Source organism: Nestor notabilis, unplaced genomic scaffold, assembly GCF_000696875.1.
Source record: "Nestor notabilis isolate BGI_N333 unplaced genomic scaffold, ASM69687v1 scaffold27894, whole genome shotgun sequence".
Classification (NCBI taxonomy): domain Eukaryota; kingdom Metazoa; phylum Chordata; class Aves; order Psittaciformes; family Psittacidae; genus Nestor; species Nestor notabilis.
Window position 1 is genome coordinate 4,304 of NW_009927489.1, and position 23,131 is coordinate 27,434.

The 23,131-nt window shown below is 40.5% G+C and overlaps 1 protein-coding gene across 1 annotated transcript; it reads left to right on the plus strand.

The window, feature by feature from the left end:
- Positions 1-6,794: 6,794 nt before the first annotated feature.
- Positions 6,795-22,968, plus strand: LOC104405384 (AP-1 complex subunit gamma-1-like). The gene is given in 10 exon segments (XM_010014081.1): positions 6,795-6,996; positions 11,324-11,448; positions 13,966-14,107; positions 15,187-15,283; positions 17,569-17,645; positions 18,838-18,846; positions 21,456-21,551; positions 22,060-22,140; positions 22,390-22,488; positions 22,900-22,968. Coding segments are annotated over 10 exon segments (996 nt in total). The 5' UTR covers position 6,795.
- The last annotated feature ends 163 nt before the right edge of the window (positions 22,969-23,131 follow it).

The window sequence follows — 23,131 nt, forward strand, 5'->3', positions numbered from 1 at the left end:
AGGAATGAGTTGCATAAAGAAAGAATGCCTTTTTTATTGGTTCAGGGGAAGAATTAACGAATAGCAGAGGGAAGAGAATCACTGAGCTAATGCCTTATGTTAGTGTGCAAAGAATGAAACCATTTGCCTGTACTGGGGAAAAATGCTCACTAGTCCTGAAGAACAAGACCTGCTACTTTGAAGGAAGTCCTAAGCAGCATTTAGCCAGCTAAACTTCAGATCTGCTATTACTAGATGGTATGGTTGTCATCTCTCTATTCATCATGTTGTGCAGTAAAATGCATTTGAATAATATAGAAAAGTGTGTAAAATTTAATTCTTCATGGCAGTTTGCTGTCTGATAGTTTTGTGGTTTTCACCTGAAGCTGACTTTTTCTTAAGGTTTCACATGGTTCAGAGTGTGAATTTCAAAATCCTGTCTCATTTCAAGGCAAATTATATAGTCAAAATTAGGTGATCATTTAAATATTTTAATTCTTCTAGCTCTGAATTGTTTAACCCTATTTATGTTTTGCTTGTGTAATTCCTTTGTATTTTTTTTTTGTTTTCACTCTCATCAGTAATCTGTTGTTCGTTCAAATGCCTGAGCTGCACATACAGCTGTGTTTTTGAGTGAAGTGGTGGTTTCTGCCCAAGCAGTTGCTGCTGGCTGGGCTTCCCCCAGTCCTCTGGTTATTTACTCAGTAGCCCTGTGTCAATACCATCTTGGTGCTTGTCACCTGATGCAGTTAGGGAGGTAAGAGCTGCAATTAAAGTTTTTGTGGGCAACCCGTGGCTCTTCAGGTGTATGTGTTGTGCAGATACCTCTAGTAGGAGTAGCAGGAAGCCATTCTGTGGGGTGTAGCAAAACTGATTTTATTTGTTTCACCAGGCTGCTGCTCAGGATAGCGCTGCAGTAACAGGGGCATTTAAGCTGTTACGCTGTAGAATCCCAGGGAGGCTGGTATTATCTGTGCTTTATAGATGGGAACTGAGACCATGAGGCATTCATAAGAGAACTGATTTCCCGGTGGTTATGTGGAAGCCGTGTCTGACTGTCTTACAAACGTGACAAAGTTTCTGAGAGATCCTGTAAAAATGAAGAACTGCTTAATATTTGTTTGAAGTTTGGGGACGGGTGTGGGGGGTGTGTGTTGTGTTATGTTCCTAAGCAAGCTTCTTGATCTATTTTCCTGTCCTTATTCTTCTCAACTGGTGTACATAATGCATTTCTCAGTACCTCAGCATGGATGAGATGCATTTTTCTATATTTTTCAATATTCTGGTGACACCTAAAGACCATGTGCCTGGGTAGGACTCTTTCATTGCCTGGTATAGGAATATGATACATAGCAGAGGCATATGCTACAAGTCTGACTGATAACCACAGTGTGAAGAAAACAAATTCATAGCCAAAAAAACCCCAAAACTCCACATTATTTACATCAATACTTTATATGGAAAAACTTATGTTGCAATCTGATGAATACTCTCAAATTGAAATGTCACAAGAACAAGTCTTGTAGCAGATAGGTAAAATTAGTAATAACTTGGCAAGAGGAAGTGAAGTTCACGATACCTCTGAAGGAACACAGAACTGTTCAACTTGTAAATCTGGTATGTCACTGTCTTAATGAGGCCTTTATTTACAACAAGAGTAGGTGGTAGTTTGTATGATGCAGTTTTTTAAAAGGACTCCAGGAGAGGTCCAGGAACTGCATGGTTCTTGACAAGTCCTTTAGACATGGATGAAGGTTGTCAAGATTATAAAACACTTGGGGTTTTGGTTTGTTGTTTTGGTGCAGTGTGTTTGGTTTTGGTGGGGTTTTTTTGGTGGCTGTTTTTTGTTTTTGTTTTGTTTTTTCTCCCCAGAAATCTTGGCAGAGCCTCTAACCAAAGGGTTTTATAGCACGGTTTTTCAAGAGAGTTTTTTGTCTATTAGTAAGTAGGTAGGGAAGAAAGAAAAGTGTCCAGACAATGACAGAAAATACTGGCTTTCATAATAGTAGTTGGTTATTTAGAGGTGGTTATTGAGAAGTATGCTATGAACCTGTGCCAGTCAGCGTGTTCCTAAAGCACTCTGGAGGACTGAGTAGTGAGGTGATAGTTTCATTCTAAAGCCGTGGAAGGATTTTGTGATACCAAGGAAGTATGCAGTAAGATGGTGAAATACATTCATTGTCAATAAATGCAAAGCAATGCCTACGCTGAAAAGACATTACTGTTAAGATAAATACATGGTGAAAGGCTCTCAGTTGTCACTCAAGCCTGAAGTCTTAAAGCTGTCTATAAGATCTTCATTAGAAATGTCAGTTCCCCAGCAGCCAAACAGGCAGAATGAGTTTAAACACTTGTAACTTTCTAAGTGCAGAGAAAAGAAAAATCTTTGTGAACTCTTAGAGCACCCACTGCTTGAATATTTTTTTTTATATGTCTACTCTTTTTCAGTGGAATTCTGAGAGGTAGACAGCAATCTGAAGGAATTGTGCAGTGGCTCCATACAGGAAGAGGTTAGAGTAGCACTCTACTGCCTAGAAAGGGAGGTGGCTGAGGGGTAGGTGCAATTAAAAGCTGTAAAATCGCAGATGACATAAAATAAATCAGTAGGCAATGAGTATTTTATATAGATCAGTGTGACACGTTTTATATGGGAAGAATTCAAATGTATATTTTTTTAAAAAGCAGAATGATTAATTAAACAGAAGTAAGTAAAAAGAAAACAGAGTGTGGAGTTGCAGCACAATGATGGAAGTTCTGAATGTTGGAAAATAAATCATAGCTTTGTCTTTTGCACATCATGTTGTCTTCAGAGCAGTTCTGATTTGATCTATCCTTATTAGGCAGGAAGCATGTGTGACATACGACTGGTCTTGGGAAGTAGTTCAGATTGGACTATATCTGTAGTAACTGTATGTGGGTTTGTTACACAGGCGAAACCAGGAGGTAGCCTCGTAATTTGGCTATCATGATTATGAGTCTTACTCTTTAATTCTTTGGTTTCCAAGATGCTGGTTTCTGCTTTGCTTTGCTGTGGTTGTGGTTACAAGCTGACTTGCTGACTATTTGTTTATGCAAGGGCATTTGTAATTACAGACTGTTCTTTTGTTCAGTGGCTGGATGATGTTTGGGTGAAGTCATACTGGATTTTCAGTGTTTGTTTTCATTTTACCTGCCCTCTCAGTGAGGTTGGAAGTCCTGCCTGAGAACTGGTGAAGGATGCAAAATAAATATTTATAAAAAGCTGCATGGTAACTTCGTTAGATGTGATTTTCCCTCTGACTAAAACTATTTAGTCAGTCTGTCATTTCTGTTGTCCAGTGCCAAACTTAACCTGCTGAAGCCCTTTGTGAGCATACCTACAGCATCTTTTTGTCCCATGGCAAAGAAAGCAGTGTGATTGTATCGGTGTTCAGCAGTTTACCAACTCTTCAAATACAGAGTGGCAGCAAAAGGACTTGTGATATCAAAGCAAGTTGCTGCCAAACTTCAACTTGTTTGCAGACTGTGTGTTGGTGTTTCAAAAAGTTTCCAAAGAATTCTTTCTTTAAAATAAGAAAGTCACTTATGGTTTTAACTTGTAATAACCACTGCCTATCTTCTCAGGAACATTAAAGTTCTAGATCAATTAACCTGGGTGCAGAACCATGGCATAAGTGTGGTTTACTGCTGGAGGGAATACTTCACCTCTTTCTCACTTCCCTTTGGGTCTCCCAAAGCTGTGTTGTTGCTGCCCCCTTTGTTTCTGCACGAGCCAAACAGATGTGTCTCAAGACTATTCTGTTTGGGAGGAAAGCAGAAAGCCGGTATTCAGATGTGCAGGTTGCCTCATGTGGTGCACTGTCCCAGGACTGCCAGTGTCAGAGCAAGGGGAGGGCTGGAACCACCTCTTTCAGCTTGAGCCTGCATATGTGTGATCTTAGTGATTGTGAAAATACTGCCCATAGACTGCAGAGGAGTATTCCTGCAGTAGGGCTTTTATTTTTTTAACTTCTTCACAATTTTCCAATGAGAGTGTGGCTTACCAAAATCAGTTTAGAACTGTGTGATTTGTGTGTGTACTAGGTGAGTCCAGACTTAAAAGTTAGGGGCTTTAAGCACACTGTTGGCAAACAGGAAAGAGATTTTTGGGCTCATGATACTGTTATGTGAAAAACACAAGCTGAGCACTTTGTAGCAATTGGAACCCAAACTGAGTGTTACCAATTATTAGGAAAATAACAGTGGCCAAAATAGAAGACATTTTATACAAATAAATCAATGTCATATCTACCTCTTAACTGCTGCATGCAGCATTTTGCTTCTCTCACCCTTTAGAAAGGACGTGGGAAAAGCGTAGAACACACAGGCAAGGCAACAAAGGAAATCAGTTATGGAAGGGCTTGGATGTGAGGCTGTGTTTTTTGGACTGGGAAGGATGAGGGAAGGATAACAAATGGAAGTGCATAGAATAACTGGGAGCATCCGTGGAAACAAGCAGTTGGCAGTACAGAATGGAAGAAGTAGCTACATCTCCGTGTGTCATGCAGCGAAGCTGTGTGGAACTCAGCTTGTGTCCTGCAGAATATTGTTGATTCTAGAAGTTTACCAAATAAATTTCCGAATAAAACCAGAGTGTTTTTTTATTTCTGGCTTTGGAAGTTCTTGAGCCACAAATGGTTGAAGACTGCAAGAGAACTGTGAGGAATTGCTGCTACATGCTTGCCTTGTTCATACTCTCTTCCCTGGGCATGGGCTGTGGTCAGGAAGGGGGTACTGGACAGGGTGGAGCTTTGATCAGAGCTGATACGCCATTTCTCATCTACTTCCTGCTGCCTTTGATTGCCCAGTTAGGGCAGTGAAGGGTTGGCATGTCACGTTCTTCATGTGGTGAGGTGTCAACTTGTATTAGTTAAGGATTGCTTTTATAGGAGATTGAGACCACTTCCAATATGACTATTCAGAACAGAAACATGAACTTAAGCAGATGATGTTTTATGAATTCATAGAATTTGAGAGGGGGTTGTGTCTTGCGTTACTGCAGCTTAAGGACTAAAGACTCCATCTAACTAAAGGCTTCCTCGTGTGCATGTAGGTATGATTCTGTGTGAAGATCTTGTCAGTGTAGGAACACTACAAGCCGTGTGAAAAGAACATGACTGCCACAAGCGCAGACCTTATTTATTGCATGTTCATATGCTTTTCTGAAGATGGATTTCATAGTTCTCCGTGGCCGTTTCTGTGATACTTGTTAGAGCATCTGCATGCAAAGTAAGCATTAATTTATTCATATCACAATAATGTGAGGAAGAATTGTAAGTTCACATGGGGAGCAAGGCAAGACTAAGGATTAATGTGTCCAAGAATGTTGATCCTACACATGCCAGCGTTTTGGGGCAGAGTTTCCTCATGCAGAAAGAACATCTCTATATTCTTCCACTTTCAAAATTGAATGCTTTGTGTTTCTGTAAATTCAAACTTTCTAGGTATGAAGATGGGGAACTGGATTGTGAACATAGATACATGCTTTGACTGAAGAGACTTAGTGTTACATATGAATTCTGTAGGAGGCTAGATTTATAATCCAGACCTATAGAGCTGCATTCAGCTGTATTACTGTGAGGCCACCGTTACTCACTAGATGTACGTCTCTTTGGTTTGCTGCTGCAAACAAGTCCCCTGCTACCTCTGTATGCTTTCCAGCCCATCTGTTCTGTGGTGTTATCCAAGCCACTTACTGTAGCACCTGAATGCACTTCTTTCTCTCATATGGCAGTGCTTAAAATATATGAAACACTGTCACTGGGAAGACAGTGCCCCAGACAAAACCTGTAGCGACTGCCATGGCAACGTTTTACAAGTTGATGTGACATTACCTGTTATCAGAATGGCTTAGTTATATTCGCAGTGTAGTGTGGGTGGAAGGAGACTGTAGAGATGCTTGCACAGCCTGATCTCCCAGAAAGCAGAAAGTCAGCTTTGGTGAGCATGAACTAAAAGTTCAAACGTTGAACATGATACTGAAGTTTGGCTTTTGTTTGAGAACCATTCTCCTTGCGAGGAATACTCAGAAGGATAAACTGCTCTCGAGGTCAGATGGTTCCATCAGGATTCCATCTGGTGAAGTGAAACTGCTTGGAGTTCATTTAGAAGACACTTTTCTTGCACACTAAAAAAATTACACAAGTTTTTTTTTTTTTTTTTTTTTTTTTTTTTTTTTTTTAACAGAAAGCATTGTTCTGTTTGGGGTGTAATACGGGTGGTGTGAACTTGAATGATTTTCAAAAGAAGATTCTCTGAAATATCCACACAGATAGGACTGTTCTTCCATCTGCTTTTTCTGATGACTTCCATGCCTTTAAGAAGGAAGTGTATATGGCACAAGTTTGCGGGTTATTTGAAGCACTTGTATGAAATCTTTTGCAAGTTCTTAAATGCATTGCTTTTTGTAAAGGATTTCTGTCCTCAGTTGTCATGATTTTGGAATCAACTCTCTTTGGAGCCTGACTTTTCTGGAAAGAGGCAGATGATGGGAATATGAGAGCATACCTGGCAGAGTGCAGTTTCTGCTGGTTTCAGTCGTGTTGTGTTCACCTGACAGCACAAAACATAGCAATTCCTGTTTCTAATATTCTGGAAAAGCAAATGTGGGGTACAGTGAATTCCTCTGGGTTTCAAGTTTACTATTAACTGTGCTACTGAAACAGTCTGCATTTTCTTAATTCTTCTACCTATATAATTTTAGGGTAAGAAAGAAGAAAAAATATGCCAAAATATGAGACCATTATGAAGCCTTTAAGTGCAGTACAAGGTTTACAGATCTCTTTCTTCTCCCAGAGGATGCCAGCCCCCATCAGACTGCGGGAGTTGATCCGGACCATCCGGACAGCAAGAACCCAAGCAGAAGAGCGTGAGATGATCCAAAAGGAATGTGCTGCTATCCGGTCATCCTTCCGAGAGGAAGATAACACATACCGATGCAGAAATGTGGCAAAGCTGCTGTACATGCACATGCTGGGATACCCTGCACATTTTGGACAGGTAGGTCAGAGTTCAGTGTTTGCTGTGCTATGTCCGCATGCCAGTCTGCTCTGTGTGTTTTGGGCACATTGGCTCATGTAGAGCATTCAGAGCTGCAGTTTTGCTGTGTACTCTTTGGGATGTTCTGAGGTCTGTCTTCATATATATATTCTGAACCTACATTGGTTAGTTTTGGCTTTTAGTGAGATCTGCTGTTTGGAGACTTACGTATTTTGTTATGAAACTTAGCGTTAGTCAGCTTTTGCCAGACTGCTCCTCACCACCCATGTTTCTGTGGAGCAGTAGTTCTTGAACCACAGTCCAGTACACATGGATATTTTTAGATGGGTTCAAGACAGCACTTTCTGTGAACATCTTTCTCTGATGGAAAATACCAGATGCTTCAAAGAAGGTTCTATACCCTTTTCTTTCTATAGCAATCTATTCTAGACAGATAAGAGCTGGTCTGTTCCCAGCAATAGGGAATTGGTGTTCCTTATCCCCATCTCAGTGAGGTAACTTGGAGAATGCTGGTATGAGTTTTCTCTCTCTTGGCTTATTTTTGACGCACTATTTTTGACACAGATTGTGGAAAAGGAAAACAAGAAAATGAGAGTTCTTGATCTGCAAAATGTTGCGAGGCTGAGCTTTGCTTAGTCTTTGGTGTATAGTCTGTTTTGCTTTGAAGTCAGTAAGTGTCCTGTTAGCAGTAATCTAATCTAGGCCTTCCAAAAAGATAAAGTCAGATTGTTGTATTCCTTGAAGTAGCTTCATGTCTTGGGAGTCTTTCCATTCAGGGTTGGCTTTATCAATCCTGGCATTTTACTGAGACAGTATACTCAATCCACTGATACCAAATTCCAAATAGTGTTAGCGTTAGGGAGTGAATCTGGGCTGTGCTGTTGCATATAAAGTGCACAGTCTTCTACCTCACTGGATTATTCACTCAGGGTGATGACTTACTGAGTAAGAGCAAGTGAATTTGTGTATTATCCTGTTGTTAACACCCCATGTAGCCAGGCTCCCTGGTCCAGGAGAGAAACTTCCTGTCAAAAAAGTGAAGGCTAACTATGCAATAGCTGCAAGAAGAATGTACAGTGTTACAGATAAGTGTCATCTAGAATTTCTAAGTTTGACCTGTGTTGGGAACGTGTTTAAATTTTATTTGGATTATTTTACTTGAGTATTTAATCCCGCATATGGAAGATTAGACCAGTTTCTGCTTTGGTCAGTAATGGTAAATTACCTCTTCACTCTCAGTGGAAGAGAATAAACCAGATTATTCACTATCTAGTATTGCCAGTGTAGCTACATCTCAAACAGAAGCATCAATGCCAACTATTTTGGGAACACACTACTTCATTGGATGGCCTTATTCTCATGTAGTTTATCATCTGCACTTTCAGGAAGGTGTAGGGTCCAAGGCTGAGACGAGATTTTAACAAGTATTCTTGAAGTAAATTGAACACCTCTGTATGTCCTCAATGCGTATGTCTGGAAGGAGTCTTTCAAAGTGCTAGTTTGTGTAGGTGGAGTGTAGTTTGCTGAAGACACTTGCAGTTCCGGTAGTGGACTGTTGTAGACAGACAGTTCAACATTGTAGACAGGAGGTTTCTGAGAGGGACAGGATAAATATGCAGGAAATAAGTGTTGGTAAAAAACAGAAGAGGGCCACAGGCTGTATTAGACAGCCTCTCTTAAAGATGTAAGCAGAGCTGACTTCAGCTAAGACTGTGGATGGTGTAACCAGTAATAAAAGAGAATTTAGAGAAGATGTCAGCATTAGTGAATGGTTGATCTACTTCTTTCCATGCCAGAGATCCTCAGCTTTGACTTGGGATATGTTGTACAGAAATAGGAGCATGAGCACTGTATTTAATCAGTGCATGCCGAACTGCAGTGGATGGCAGGCTGTCTCTTGAGCATGTGCAAAGACCATTTGTGCAAGCTTAGAAGTTGGCAAGCAGTCTGGGCAAATGGTGAAGTAACTTTATTAGTGTTGTCACTATTTCTACTTGCAAAAAAGATCCATTTGGAAGAGTGGCTATGTCAGTAGAAGCTTGGGTAAGCTGTAGTCTGGCTATATCCAGCTTTACTAATGTATCTGTTACAGTACTGATATAGCAGATTTTAATTGTTCCCTTGAATGAAATGGATATAATGGTGTCAAGATTTCTTCCACTAATTAGGCCTAGTAAGAGCTTCAGCTGATCATGTTTCTCAGTATTGCTGTGCATGAAGCTAGTTTGCATGTATTTGTATACAAGTGAAACAAGAACTCACCAGCCTTTCATGAGGTAAATGTCAATAATATTCAAATTCAAAAGTACTAGAAATATATCTTACAGTATTTGTTGCAGTCATCAGTTTCCTTCTGCTTTTTCTTAGACATTTGTCTTCTGCCTTTGGCTCTTGCATTGTAGCTTAGATGTCATCAATTCTATACTACATTTTTGCAGAGGATTGTGTAAGAAAATACCTCTTAAATGTGGGGAAGAAAGTTGGTTCAGAGGTCCGTTATTCTCTTTCAAAAAGATAACTTTAAGATAATTTTCCACTGGAAAGATAAGAGGTCAATATCTAGTGTTCTGTACCTTTTCCCTGGTTGTTCTTGCCTGTTGTGCAAACTCAGTCATGCATGTGGATGACTGATATTATTGTTCACAGGTGTTTCTTTATATTTCCAGCTCCTTCAAACCTAGCAACTAAACTCTTTCAAGCTTTTTTCTTTTTTATGTTTGTCACCCTGTGCTGAGTTCATAGTGACAACTTCTTGCATAGTTGAGTTGTATGTTCTGATGCCACATAGCTGTGAGCTACGTGTCAGTGGCTAGGCCATTGCATTTATGTTCTCTGGCACTTCAGTTTCTTTACCAATATCCTGTACCACTTTACCCTCCCAGTCTGTTTTTGCTTCTTGCATCATCCCTGTGTCTGTTCAGCTATTCAAGCTTCCCTGTAGGTAGGGACCATGAAAAGCTTTTCATGACACCCTGTATTTCTGCCTGTGCATGCCCTCTGTACTTCCTTTACAATGATCTGCTGCAAGCTTTGTGTGACCCTTCCTTCAGCCCACTGTGTACACTGCCTTGCAGCCCCAGCTAATTTGTAAAACAGGCTTGCAGAATGTGTTTGTGAGGGATAGGGCTCTTACCTGCTTTGAGAAGCCATTTCTGCTAATTCCTGTCTAGAAAGTATGTGTTGATTATACTCAGTTTTCTGTTAGAGAAAAACATTTCAGTGTGTAGCAATGCGGTTAATTTCTTCTTGCAGTAAGAAAGTGTTAAGTTTAAAAATGGGTTACCAGTTAAATTCTTAATCAGCTGAGTGCAAGTGGCAGCTATGCATGGTATCTTAGGGATCTCCTTCATGCTGTTGAACACAGTTGACATTTCTGCATTGTTAAAGGGAAGCTTGTGGTGACTACAGTGCATATGGTTTTAGTCAGACTTCAGGGGTTCAAATAAAGATTACAGAGCAGTACAAAAACTTAACTATCTTGGACATAGAGTTTACCTAGCTAGCAAGTTAGTTACAGATTATAACAAACAAAATCTGATTTTAGAATCACAGAATCTCAGACTGGTTTGTGTTGGAAGAGACCTTAAGGCTTATCCAGTCCCTACCCCCTGCCCTGGGCAGGGACATCTTCCACTAGAGCAGGTTGCTCCAAGCCCCTGTGTCCAACCTGGCCTTGAACACTGCCAGGGATGGGGCAGCCACAGCTTCTCTGGGCACCCTGTGCCAGCACCTCAGCACCCTCACAGGGAAGAACTTCTTAATATCCACTCTAAATCTACCCTCTTTTTACCCCTTAAAGCCATTACCCTTTGTCTTGTCACTACATGCCCATGTTAGGACAACTTACAGAATACTGATCTTCTATCTGGTAGGTAGATGGTTTCATTTAAGCCCGGTTCAGAAGTTTCCAGTGCATATCAAACATGATGTGTAATAGAGATTTCCAGATCTTTACTATTTTGTTTTTAATAATGGATCTCTTTCTATAAATATGTTATCTTTTACTTTTGTAATCGGACATAAACCCACATATCTGCTATGTCTGAGGTCAGCCATGGAAGGCCAATAGTGTCTGGCTACTTCAGGATGCAGGGACTGCTAATGACTTTCCTGCTGGCTTGCTGGAAGCTTTGGGCAGCTCATTTAACCTTTCTTTGTTTTCTACGACACCCAAATGGGAAGAAAATATACTTTAAAAAATGCATTCTGAGACCTAAATGAGTACACATCAAAATTCAAACTGTTTCTCCTCTAGTTAAGTAGTAGTTTAAGCTAATTCTGTCTTTTTGTTTTTTCTTGTTTTTTTTTTTCCTTTTGTTTTTTCCAGTTGGAGTGCCTCAAGCTCATTGCCTCTCAGAAATTCACAGACAAGCGCATTGGGTACTTAGGTGCCATGTTGCTGCTGGATGAGAGACAGGATGTCCATCTTCTTATGACCAATTGCATCAAGAAGTAAGGGTACCACCTCTCTCTCCATCAACACAAGCACACTCCTGACAATGATATTTTGACTACTTTAGGTTTTTTCCCCTGTGTTAGGAAACTAGTATCTTCAGTTCATCGTATGCTGTTGACCATAAAAGACTGTTCCAGTGTTGTACTGTATTGGATGATCCTGTCTAGCTTCCTTAGGGGGAAGAGAGTAGACAATTGCATTGGTCCTGAAGAGATATATGTGGCAAACAGCACTTCATGGAACTACTGTTAGAGAATGGTAGTGTGTGTTTTTGGAGGCCATGTTAAGATAATCAGGAAAATTAAATGACCATAGTAAGCTGCTGGGCCAGTGCAGTTAAGACCTCTAATTGTTGCAAAGAACTCTCTTCCATTTCTGTAAATTAGTTATCTCCTAGCTTGCAGTGGGAAAGAGCCAGGCAAACGTAATGCAGTATCAGTAAAGGTCCATGCACCTTCTAAATGTGATTGAATCAGGATGTTCTTAAAACTTTGTGGGCTGGACTCACCATCATATGCCACAAGGTCATATATATTGCTGCAGCCATGTTGGCCTGGTTTGTTTACTTGACTTCTGCTGATGAGCTCTGAAGAGTTGTCTGACTTTAAGGATCAAGGCACTGTATCCTGCTTTCTTTTTAAGGTTGGCCTAATGGTCCTGATAGATAGTTTTCCTTGGAAGCAAGGATGGCAACTTGGGATTTGCTGTCTGCTCAGCATTGTGCTAAAATCAGACCAGAGAGGATGGGACATAACTTTTTTTTTTTTACTCTTTTTCTCTCAGCAGAATGCTGTTTAACTGGGACTGGTTTACATTATAATTTAGTAGATGATTAATGCATTTCCAATAACACTCCTTTTCAAGATGGATTAGAATAAGAGTGGAATTACTGGGTTCTAGCTTGGTTGGTTGGTGTGGTGTCTAGTTTTATTATTATTTACTTTTAGAACATAAGCCCCCTTGTATGGCCCCTCACATATTAGCAGGTGAAGTACTGCTCTTCAGGTGGGCTGTGGCCTCAAAGTGCTTGGAAAGAAAATTGAGAAAGCTGCAGGCCTGAGGATCTGCTGACTTTGGACCTATTGTCCAGGAGAGAAGAGACATTTGGCTAAGAATTTTTCATTGAAATGTCATACTTGTGAGGCTTTTGCATTAGAACCAGGCTGTTAGGTTAACATTTCTCTTTATTATTTATGTTAAAACGAATTTGTGTGGTAAGGGTTTAGAGAGTTTGAACTGGAAATGGGTCAGACTGAAGCTGAGCAAAATGGGTGGACAGCTTCCCACCACCTTAGTGGGTTGTTTATTGCTTTCTCCTTTGGCTTCTGCATCTACCACTTTGTCTTGCTGTTCTTTAGATGTTAAAGCATTTGATTTATGGCATTATCTTTCATTATTTAGAGCAAGACCTAGTTTTTTGGTAGAAAATAGTAAGCACATACTTGCTATACATACAGCTTTATATAGCTGCCAAAAATCTGTTAAAGGAAGGAAACAAAAAACAAACCCATTTAGTGGCATGCGCTATCTGTTCCTTCATCTGCATGTTGCCATAACTGCTTGGTGTTACAACCAGAATATTGTCTCTGGCTTTTCTGCACGCTGTGAGCATTTGGTTACATAGCACTCACTGCCCCAGCTTTCTCATCCTGTAGTCTCCAGCTCCCCTTGCTCCCAAACCAGGAACCATACTTCTTACTTTATTCAACACTGATCCTGGATTCTGTGGCAACACAAATACCAAATAGTCAGATGGAAAATCCTACACTACTGTAGAAAACAGTTTTAAAGGCTGTTAGGATTGCCATGTGAAAGCTGTATTGTCTTGTACTTGGTCTGACATTGGTAGCCAGCCTTATGAATGGCATCTACTGTTAGGTGGTTTAACTTCTCATTGACTGCTTTGCAACTTTCTTAGGCATAGGAATGGTTCAAATTGCTAAACAGGATTCCTGCATGGATTATTTTCTGGGTGTGTGAGTGGTGGGATTTGTGATTTTTTTTACTCAGGCCAAAGGATATTTTTATGTAGATTTTTCTACACCATTTGGTTATAAATGCGGAAGCTAAAGCCTGTCCTAGAACATACTTAAACTGAACAACCCACTGAGTCACTGTACTTCATGTTAGGTTCTTTTCTGCATGCAAGTTCCAAAATACAGCATTTTGTCTTAAGACTTAAGAAGACTTAAGAAACTTCTTAAGAAGTTTTAATGGAATTAGTGGGTCTTTCTTCTTCTCAGCTCAATCCCTAGATAACCACCTGATGGTTTTAACTAAGTATTTTATCTTTATGACTGGGGTTCTAAGTAGATGTAGTAGCAAACCCTGTGCACTCAAAGTTGGTATTGCTCCTAAGTAACGCTCCCAAATAGCTGAGAATCTGGAGAGTTCTCCTGCACCAGGTATGTGGCTGATTAGATGACTGCAGGTACAGATGCCTTTTCCTGTGTGTTCAGGTTCTTTGTGCTTGCTCATTGGCTTTTTTAATTTCTGTTTCTTTCCCTGTACAGTGACCTTAATCACAGCACACAGTATGTGCAGGGGCTGGCACTCTGCACTCTTGGCTGCATGGGCTCCTCAGAAATGTGCAGAGACCTTGCAGGAGAGGTGGAAAAGCTCCTCAAAACGTCCAACTCCTATCTTAGGAAGAAGGTAATTCAAGGAACTTTTGAATACTTTATTATGGATTAACACTCAAGGTTGATCAGATGCCTTGCTAATATCTGGAATACTAGAAGGCTTGGATCACACTGGCTGAGTATTTTCCCAGTGTGCGAGACAGATAGAGGTCAAAACTCCTTGTCTGTCTGTAGCTGGAAGGTGTGTAAGTCTCTGGAAGATGGGCCACCAACAGGTGAGGCAATTGTTTCTGTTTTGACCGTCTCCAGCAGTAGTATATGAGAGAGAAAGGTTAAGGGCTTGAAACAGGCAAACAACTTCAAGTTGTGTTGTTTTCATAGTAAGTGTACCATAGCGTCTACAAAGTGTAATCACCCTTGTTCTCTTAAATTTATTTAATTGTTCAGTTTTGGGGAGGGTGGGGTCAGTAGGATTTAGGAATGATTCATTGTTACTTCTTTGTCTAGTGTTGGACCTAGAGAGAGATTGAAGAGAAAGCAGTGCTAGGAGATATTGCTGTATTCTGTGAAGAGGCCCTCAGTGCACTTGATTCTCAAGTAGCAGCCAAGAACAGTGTCTCCTGTTGCTTTTGTATTTTAGAAGAAGTAGGCAGGTTTTTTGCAGTGTATTTTGTTTTTCTCAGGACCCATCACCTGCAGGAGGAATTATAGTTATTTTGAGGGGAAAGAGATGATATTCACAGGAAAGAAAGTGAGCCATAATTTGACATAAATTTAATTGTTTGCTTGCAATGCATTATGCCCTCCCTAGCAATGGGGAGACAGACTGAAGTAGTCTTAAATGACAGGATTGCTCTTCAGTTGTTACCACTTCTGAAGTGAATCATGTAAAAATGGGCTGTTGCTAGTGGGAGTATTACTTTGTAGCTCAGTGCCTTTTTGTTTTTTTCTCCCCCCCCTCCACACTAAAAGTAGTTTTAATGAACTCTCTGATGCTGTTTTGTATCTGCTGTGGTAGAGAGAAGGGAAAATGTACCATGAACTTTCCAGGCCTTTGTATATTATTTGTGATAGTTCCCACTTTGATAGATGTTCTCAAAGCATGTATCATTGTCATTACAGTGTGTACTAACAGATGTTTTTCCTATACAGGCAGCATTGTGTGCTGTTCATGTCATTAGAAAGGTGCCTGAACTCATGGAGATGTTCCTGCCAGCCACCAAAAACTTGCTGAATGAGAAGAACCACGGTAATACCAGAGACTCTACTTAGCCAGGCTATGATGGTGCACTACCTAAATCCTTTCTGGGAAGGAACTTTTGAGGTGTATTTATGTGATTTGTTTCTTCCTATTTCTGTGCAGTGAAAGCAAGTGTCATTCAGAAGGGATGTGTATGACTCTGCTAGTAGTCAGCGGGAGTTTTACATGGTAAAGGTGACAAAAGGAACTCTTTCAATAAAATGGTTTTTGATAAACTTTGGAGTAGGTGGAATGGGAAAGACTGTGATTTTTTTTTTTTTTTTTTTTTTTGAGTCCAATACTTTGTCTAAAGGGACTCTAAAGTGCACTTTTTAGAGTTGGGGGGTTTTGTGTGTCCTGTTAGCAGAGGACTGTGGGATTCTTTGACATCATCTTAGCAGGCATTCTCAGGACTGAGATACCTTTATCAGTGTCAGGAAAGAGGCTTTCTTTGGTACCATTTTCCATCAGAACATCAGAAAACAGATTCTCACTTCAATGTTCCTGTGTGAGATTATTCTGTTTTAATGCATTTTCTTGCATAAGTGCTTCTAGAAGATCATTTAAAGGAAAATTCAATTCTAATACTAACACCTTGACTAATTTGTATCAAGTCTAGCACTCACTTCCCAAAGTCTTACTTCTGTGGCACATCTGCAGTGAGCATGTGCGTTAAAAAAAATAAGTAGGTGTAGAGTAGAAGTTTGCAGTGCTGAAAACCCATTACAGGGAGAAGTTCTGTCTCAAGACAGGGTAGTTGTAAATGCCAACAGGACTAATGGGGCACAGTAGCTTCCTGAGAAACTATTGCTTCTTTCGCCGCCCCACCCACCCCCCACTTCTCTCTTTTTTTTTTTTTTTTTTCCTTTTCCCCCCTGCATGTATTGTAAACCTTTGAGGTACAGGACAGTTTGCTTGTAGAATGTAGTTTGTGTGGTGCAGCTAGTTTACCTTGATTTAAAACATGATGATCAGAACATTTAGACTAGGCACTGCTTCACATAGGCACTACTTCACACAGACTATCAGTGATACCTACATGATCCATGTTAGTAGCATGAGATCCCCTGTCTTTATCTTAATGCAACTCTGAAAAGCTTAGAGCTGTTTTGTTCCCCCTATTCTCTCTTTAAAGATGGGAATGCTCTTCTTCAAGCCTGTGGTAAGAAGAGAATTGAGTCTGGGTTCACCTGCATTCAAGAACCACATCATCCTTTCTGCTTTCCTCGTCCTAAAAATCGGCATCTCCTTTCCAGCAGTCTTGAGTCATGAGCTTTGTGTTGAGCTTTCTGTAAAACAGACTATCTGTGAAACCCTTTTAGCAGCCTTTGGGAGGTCTTGGTGATAAGTAAGCAACGTCAGTGATAAGAAAGCTGTGATGTAAGTTTTATAGATAGATACATATTTCAAAACAGATTTTGGATAGAATGTCTAATAGGTCAGAAAGCTACATAGCTTGTGGAATATAAATATTCTCATCTTTGTAGAAAATGTTGGTTATTAAGTAAGCTTGTGCTCTCTTTCTGAGTCAGGAGCTCTCCAGTACAAACTTAACAGCTACAGAAAATGAATAACTGAAAAAGCTAGCATCTGGGGGAGATTGCTGTGTTACAGCTGAATGTGGATGTACAATGATGCTTATTGTTAAGTTTCTCACACGTTATATAGAACTGACATCTAGTTAAGTGAGTTGTAACTGCCATACTTTTTCTTGTTGTTTTCAGAGCTTCTTTGCCTGGGTTTTGCTGTGGCAGGGCTCACAGCAGCTGGCTGCCAGTGCACAGGCACTGGTGTGACCAGGCAGCTACTGGAGTCTTTCTGTAGATTGAGTTCTGAGACCTTCTGAGGTCACATCAGGTACAAGTCAGAAGAGAAAAATCAGCAAGTGTGAGGAACCCAACACCTACAATGCAATTAACATGTCCGTTGTCCTTGTAGAGTTCTATGTGTGCACAGAATCATAGAAGGGTTTGGGCTGGAAGGACCTTAAAGATCATCTAGTCAAACTGTGTCTGTACCATCTGACTGTATATTTAGCATGCAAGTTTCTGCAGACAAAGTTCCACTCCTTCTTTGGCTTTTAGTTGCAGCTTTAAGACAAGAGCACACTGCTATCTGCTTTCCCTTGGGCACAGCAGCAAGCACAAATATATTGTGGTAGATATGCTGGATTGAAGAATGATATTTTTTTTCATGATCTCCTGTTGTTTCCTTATGATCCTTGTAATATACCTGGAGCCAATGAAATTATGTTAAATGGAGATAGTTTTTTCTTTTTTTCCCTTCACCTTTAGGTGTTCTTCACACATCAGTTGTCCTCCTCACAGAGATGTGTGAGAGAAGCCCAGACATGCTTGCACACTTTAGAAAGGTAAGTGTGAACTGATAATACTGCAAAGTTAATATTAATGGATTTGGTTTTGAGGGGCTAAGGGTTTCTTTGGGTTTTGGTTTAGTTTGTTGGGTTTTTGTTTGTTTGGGTTTTTTTAAGTGTGTCCTCTTAATTTCCCTAGTTGAAGCAATGCGCATGTCTTTTAATGCAATATTTGGGGAAAGAAGTCTGCTTGTTATCAAAATAATAAAAAAAAAAATCATTGAATTTGTGAATTTTGTGAGTATCTAGCACTAGTCCCTTTCAGTAAGTTGGGTAAGTTACAAAACATCAGTCTTAAGTTTATGGAGTATGAAACTCACCCTAAAGTTAGGTATAAAATGTCCTCTTTGTTCCCTTAGGGCTTTTTCCACTCTTTGTAGCTAATTGCATAGTGACACTGGCATCATAAATGTATTAAACATAAAGAAGCAAAGATGAAAAACTGAGGCTTGTACTGACACCTCAGTACCTTAACCACAGCCACATACTTTTATAAACTCGGGTCAAAAATACCACTGAAAGTTCTAGTTGTGTAGATAACTCGCCTCTTGTGCATGTTATACTGCATCATTTATCATTCTAACTTACGGGTTGGAGAGTTAATGTCACTTCCTCTGGTTAGGAATGTTTGCTTCTCCTCCCCACCCCTGAGCTTTCTCGTGCTGTTTGCTATAGTTTGCTGTGCAGTATTATTGCTGTATGAAACAATGCCAATAGAAGGACATCTGAAATTGCATTGATTATAATTCTGACTTCTTGGTCAAAGAAGGAGAAATTGAACAAAGCTGGTAGAACAGAACTGGCTGTTTGCTCCTCTGAAAAGTACTAAAGGTTCTTATGTACTCTTCTTCCTTGGCATGTCTGTACCATTAGGGATCTCAAACAGTGCATCCTTTGATGCATTTTAGCATTTTGGCATGCATCTTCCCTTGCCCTGGTTGTGTATGTCAAAGCAGGAAGTGGAAGTGGGATTAGGGTCATCTTGAAGGTAGCCATCTCTGCTACTAATTGCTCAGTTGAGATGATAGTGATAGGAAAAGAGTCCACAAAATTTAGGTACGAGGTACATTCTTTTCTAGCTATCCCTTGTAGTTGTTTATGCTGTGAATGGTATAACATGGATTTCTCCCTAATGCCTGCTTCATCTGTTTTGTCCCTTTTGTCTATTTGGAATCCTGCTGTGTGTTAGAATGAAAAGGTAAGAGTTAATTCTTCTAGATGGTGCATGCTCGCATTGAATCTGTAGATGCTTGTCACTTGTGAAGCAGTGCCTCTTAGTGCCACATCTGTGATTGGTGCCACATGCTTAGATTGATTCTGCTTGTATAATGCTTTTTTGTGCTGGTCTGGTCTTGTCACTAAACCTCTATGCCCATGGCAGCCCTGAATCTCAGTTATGGCCTTCTCCAAACATGACCCTGCTTTTATTTTCATTTGAGGAATACTTTTGGAATTTTTTTTCTGCCTAATCCAACTGCAGCTGTGGGTTTTTTCTTATCAAAACCTGGGCTTTGTGTTTTGCCTGAACTGTGGGTGCTTCCCAAAAGGAAGCAGGAGAGACTTGGCCACCTGTAAGTGGGCTTCCTGTGCTGCAAAGAGCTACTGACTACAGCTGCACTGCTGATGTATTTCCTGGGTGGAATATGACAACAGAAGACTTGGGGGGGGGGATGGCCCTCAATCAGTCTCCATGGCTGTAATGTTTCTCTTTGTTCTGTCCTCAGTCCTGATAACTCTTGCATGTTAGAAGGCAAAGAAAATGTTAATCAGGGTTCCAGGAATGCTCCTACAGGTCGCTCTGTTTTGTCTTGAGGAAAGATACTGCAGCACCCTTTGGTTTCCTCTTTAAGGCAGATAATTAAGAAATTCTTGCTTCCTTTTTGTTTGTGTGTCTTACGAAATACCTGTTTTCAGAGGGGTATGTAATTCCTGAACAATGGAGGTAGGAATAAAAAGAGAGGATGGGGGAACTCTTCTGGTTTTCTTCTTGCGCTGTACCTCGGATGTGCAGGAATTCGGCCCAGAAAACATTGCCCATTTAGTCTGTCCACATGCAGCTGTTGCGCTCTTGAAGTCACACTGTGCTTTTGACACCACCTGCTACTGTCTGTCCTGAATCTGAAGCACCTTTGTGATGTGATGCTGTCAGAAGTGTCACTTTTCTATAAGCAATCTCTAATCTGGTATCAATTTAGAGTGAATGCAATTCCTGACTTGTAGGCAAACATGAATGGAGAAGCATCCCATTTCGAGGATGGGAAAGTTTATGAAGTCTTAAAGGTGAATCATTGGAAGTTTTGTAGAGAACACTTTGCTAAACTCTAATTGTCATGTATGGGTTGGGAGAATGATGCTGTCCTGGTGCTAGCCATGATTCAGGAAGGAAAAATCCACTTACTGCAATCACCATAACACTTCTCTGGTTTGTCACGTCTCCAGACAGTGTCTAGATTATTTTAATGATACCAGCACAGAGAGGGATAGAAGGAACTTCCTATGGAAGGAATAAAGCTTATATAGATCTACATCTCTGTGACATCCACCAGGAGTGGTTTTTCTCTTACAGCCTAATGAAAAATTAGTCCAGTTTCTGTCTTTCAGCCTTAAGATTTTCCATAGGATATGTTGAAAATTAGCTTCCACTTCATCCCTAAGACTGTTTTGTTACTCATAGCTGCTATGATGGTTTTTGGAGATAAATAATGAGTTTGTTACAGCTTGTCTGCTTTAATGATTGGCTTATTTGCCATGTTCTGCCTTAAACTGATTACTTGTTTGACATGTGTGAGATGCTATGGAGAAATGCTAGATGTGTCTAAGATGAAGGGAGCTGAACCAGACATTTGGAAATAGGTAGCATTTCTTCAAAGCTATGTACAAGTCTTGAAAGATAACTTATACCTATGGGTAGATGTCTACTGGGAGACTGGTGCCATCAACATCTGAGGAATACAAACTGCTTTTGAAAGTACTTTTTAGCCTGCACAGTTGGAAGGAAACTTTAAAATATGAACAGTGTGATAGGATTTTGTGCTCCCAAATCTGGCATAGTAGCAGTGCTGCCATCAGTTTCTCTGTTGCTATGCAGAACCCTTCTAACAACAGTGGAGCAAAGAATTTGGTCATTTTAGCATTGCTGCTCTTGCCAAGAAGTTTGTGATGAAGAGAAGGAGGACAGACACTGGAACTACTTGCATGGTCTAACAGTAGAGCCCTCAGAGAAGGCTGGAGGGAAATCCATTCTGTGTCCTATTTGGAAGCTCTTAGAGAGGAAGCAGATCACAGTGCTTTTCTTTCTAGAAGTTAAGTTGGATGGAGTGTCAAACTTGAAGGAATTGTTAATAATTTAATCATAGCAGTACAGTGCTTGAAAAGATCAAAACACTTGACTATGCCTGATGCTTCCATGGAGATGCATGTTAAGAATTAGTCAGGAGATAATGTAAAGCCCCCAGGCAAAGTCCTAGAATTATACCATTTTTATAGTCCCAGCACATCCCCTTTTCATGAAGAGAGGAATTAAAGTTGGTGTTTCCTCTCAGGTCTCAACTGCCAAGCTGTGGTAGATTTAGCTCTTTAAAGATACAACATGGTGCTCAGGACCCAGCTTAACTGTTTGTTGTTGTGCCCTAGCTGAGCTGTAGGCATTTGTGTAACATCAGCTTTAGGTGTGCAGGTTGAACTTCGTGTAGAAATCCATAGACTGACTTGATTTCAACAAATATGAGATTTGTTCTTGGACTGATACTTAAAAGCTGGGGTGAGGAAAGGAACTACACCCTAATAGGACAACTCTCTTCTTCACAGCTTGTTCCCCAATTAGTTCGTATTCTGAAGAACCTTATCATGTCTGGATATTCACCAGAGCATGATGTGTCTGGGATCAGTGACCCCTTTTTGCAGGTAAGAACTGATACAAACTGATTTGATACAAACTGATTTAATTCTAGCACTGTGTTTTGAGGCTTAGGTGTGATGAGGTGGGTACCTCAGGGCAGCTGTGTTGATTTTAAGATTTTGTGTCTTTGTTAGAGGTGTTTGTGCAGATGCTCTTCATTTACCTTAGTGAAAGGCACCTGCTTTAGTTTGAACAGCAGTTGTAGTGCCTTATCATATTATGTGAAGTTGTGACAAGGGGGAAGCAGCAACATGTGTTGGTCTTAAAAGTCTGTGCCTAGTGGGTAGCAGGGGTACTCTTAACAGTTCTAGCTACTGGGAAGAAAATGAGCACAGCATAAGCCGGTTCTTGGTAGTAAAGGTCTTGTAAGGATAAGCATTTTGCTTAGGAATGGAGATGAGCAGCTTGTTTTGCTTCTTTGCCACTCCTCAGGAAGTATGCTGGGTGTTTCATGGCCCCGAGGTAAAACACTGCCATCCAGTGAGCTTTGCTTTGCTTTATTTTGTCGAACAGGTACGAATCCTGCGGTTACTAAGAATTTTGGGACGAAATGATGATGATTCTAGTGAAGCAATGAATGATATACTTGCACAGGTGAGGTCTGCAAGGTTGATGGGCAGCTGAAACTTCCTCTTTTGGTTTCTTAATACTTTGGATTCAGCAGCACTGGTGAGGATTCAGCAGCTTGCTATGCTGGCTTGAATTTTGCTGTAAGAGACACGTTAGTAGGTGTGATGCTTGTTTGCTAGGGGTTGTTTAGTTTCACTGCATGCTTTGCCAAACAGCACACAGGGGATCTGCTTTGGTTGCATTGGAGTCACTGATTTTATTTCTTTTTTCCAGGTTGCCACTAATACAGAAACAAGTAAAAACGTGGGAAATGCCATTCTCTATGAAACTGTGCTGACAATTATGGACATAAAATCCGAGAGTGGGCTGCGGGTAAGTTGCCTTTGCTATGCCCCTGTTCCTCCCCAGGTTGTATTAGAGTAATTTGTATAGAGGACATGAAGCAAAGTTGTTTCACCCAAACATAGCTGTGCAGTTGCCTCTAGATAAGACTGTAGCCTCTTCATAAAGTGGTATTTGTTTTTTGTTGGCTTTTGTAATTTTTTTAATAACAAAAATAAGCAAAACTTCCTGCAGACTGTGTTCCCTTGTGAGCAGGAGAGAGCCTGTGCTGTGTTTGTCTTTGTTTTTTCTCTGCTGAGATAGCCTCTAGAGTTCTTTGATATGCTTTTAGCTAAGAACCATAGTGGTAACTTGAACACATTGACTTTAAGATCATCTTGAAACGGTGGAGATGACCAGCAGCCTTTTTCGATCACTGACCTTCGCTTACTCTCTCTGTAGGTGTTAGCCATTAACATCCTGGGCCGTTTCTTATTAAACAACGACAAAAACATTAGGTAAGTTGCATGAAGTGTATTTTGGCAACATCCAGTGTAAAATGCATGAGAAGCAATTACATAAAGATCATGCTGCAGTAGAGCTTTGCAGGACACCTCTTTGGGAAGTACCGTTGTGGGGGTTGCAAGTAATAGAGGAGCTGATAAGGAGAGGTGCCATGCTTGACCTCATGGTC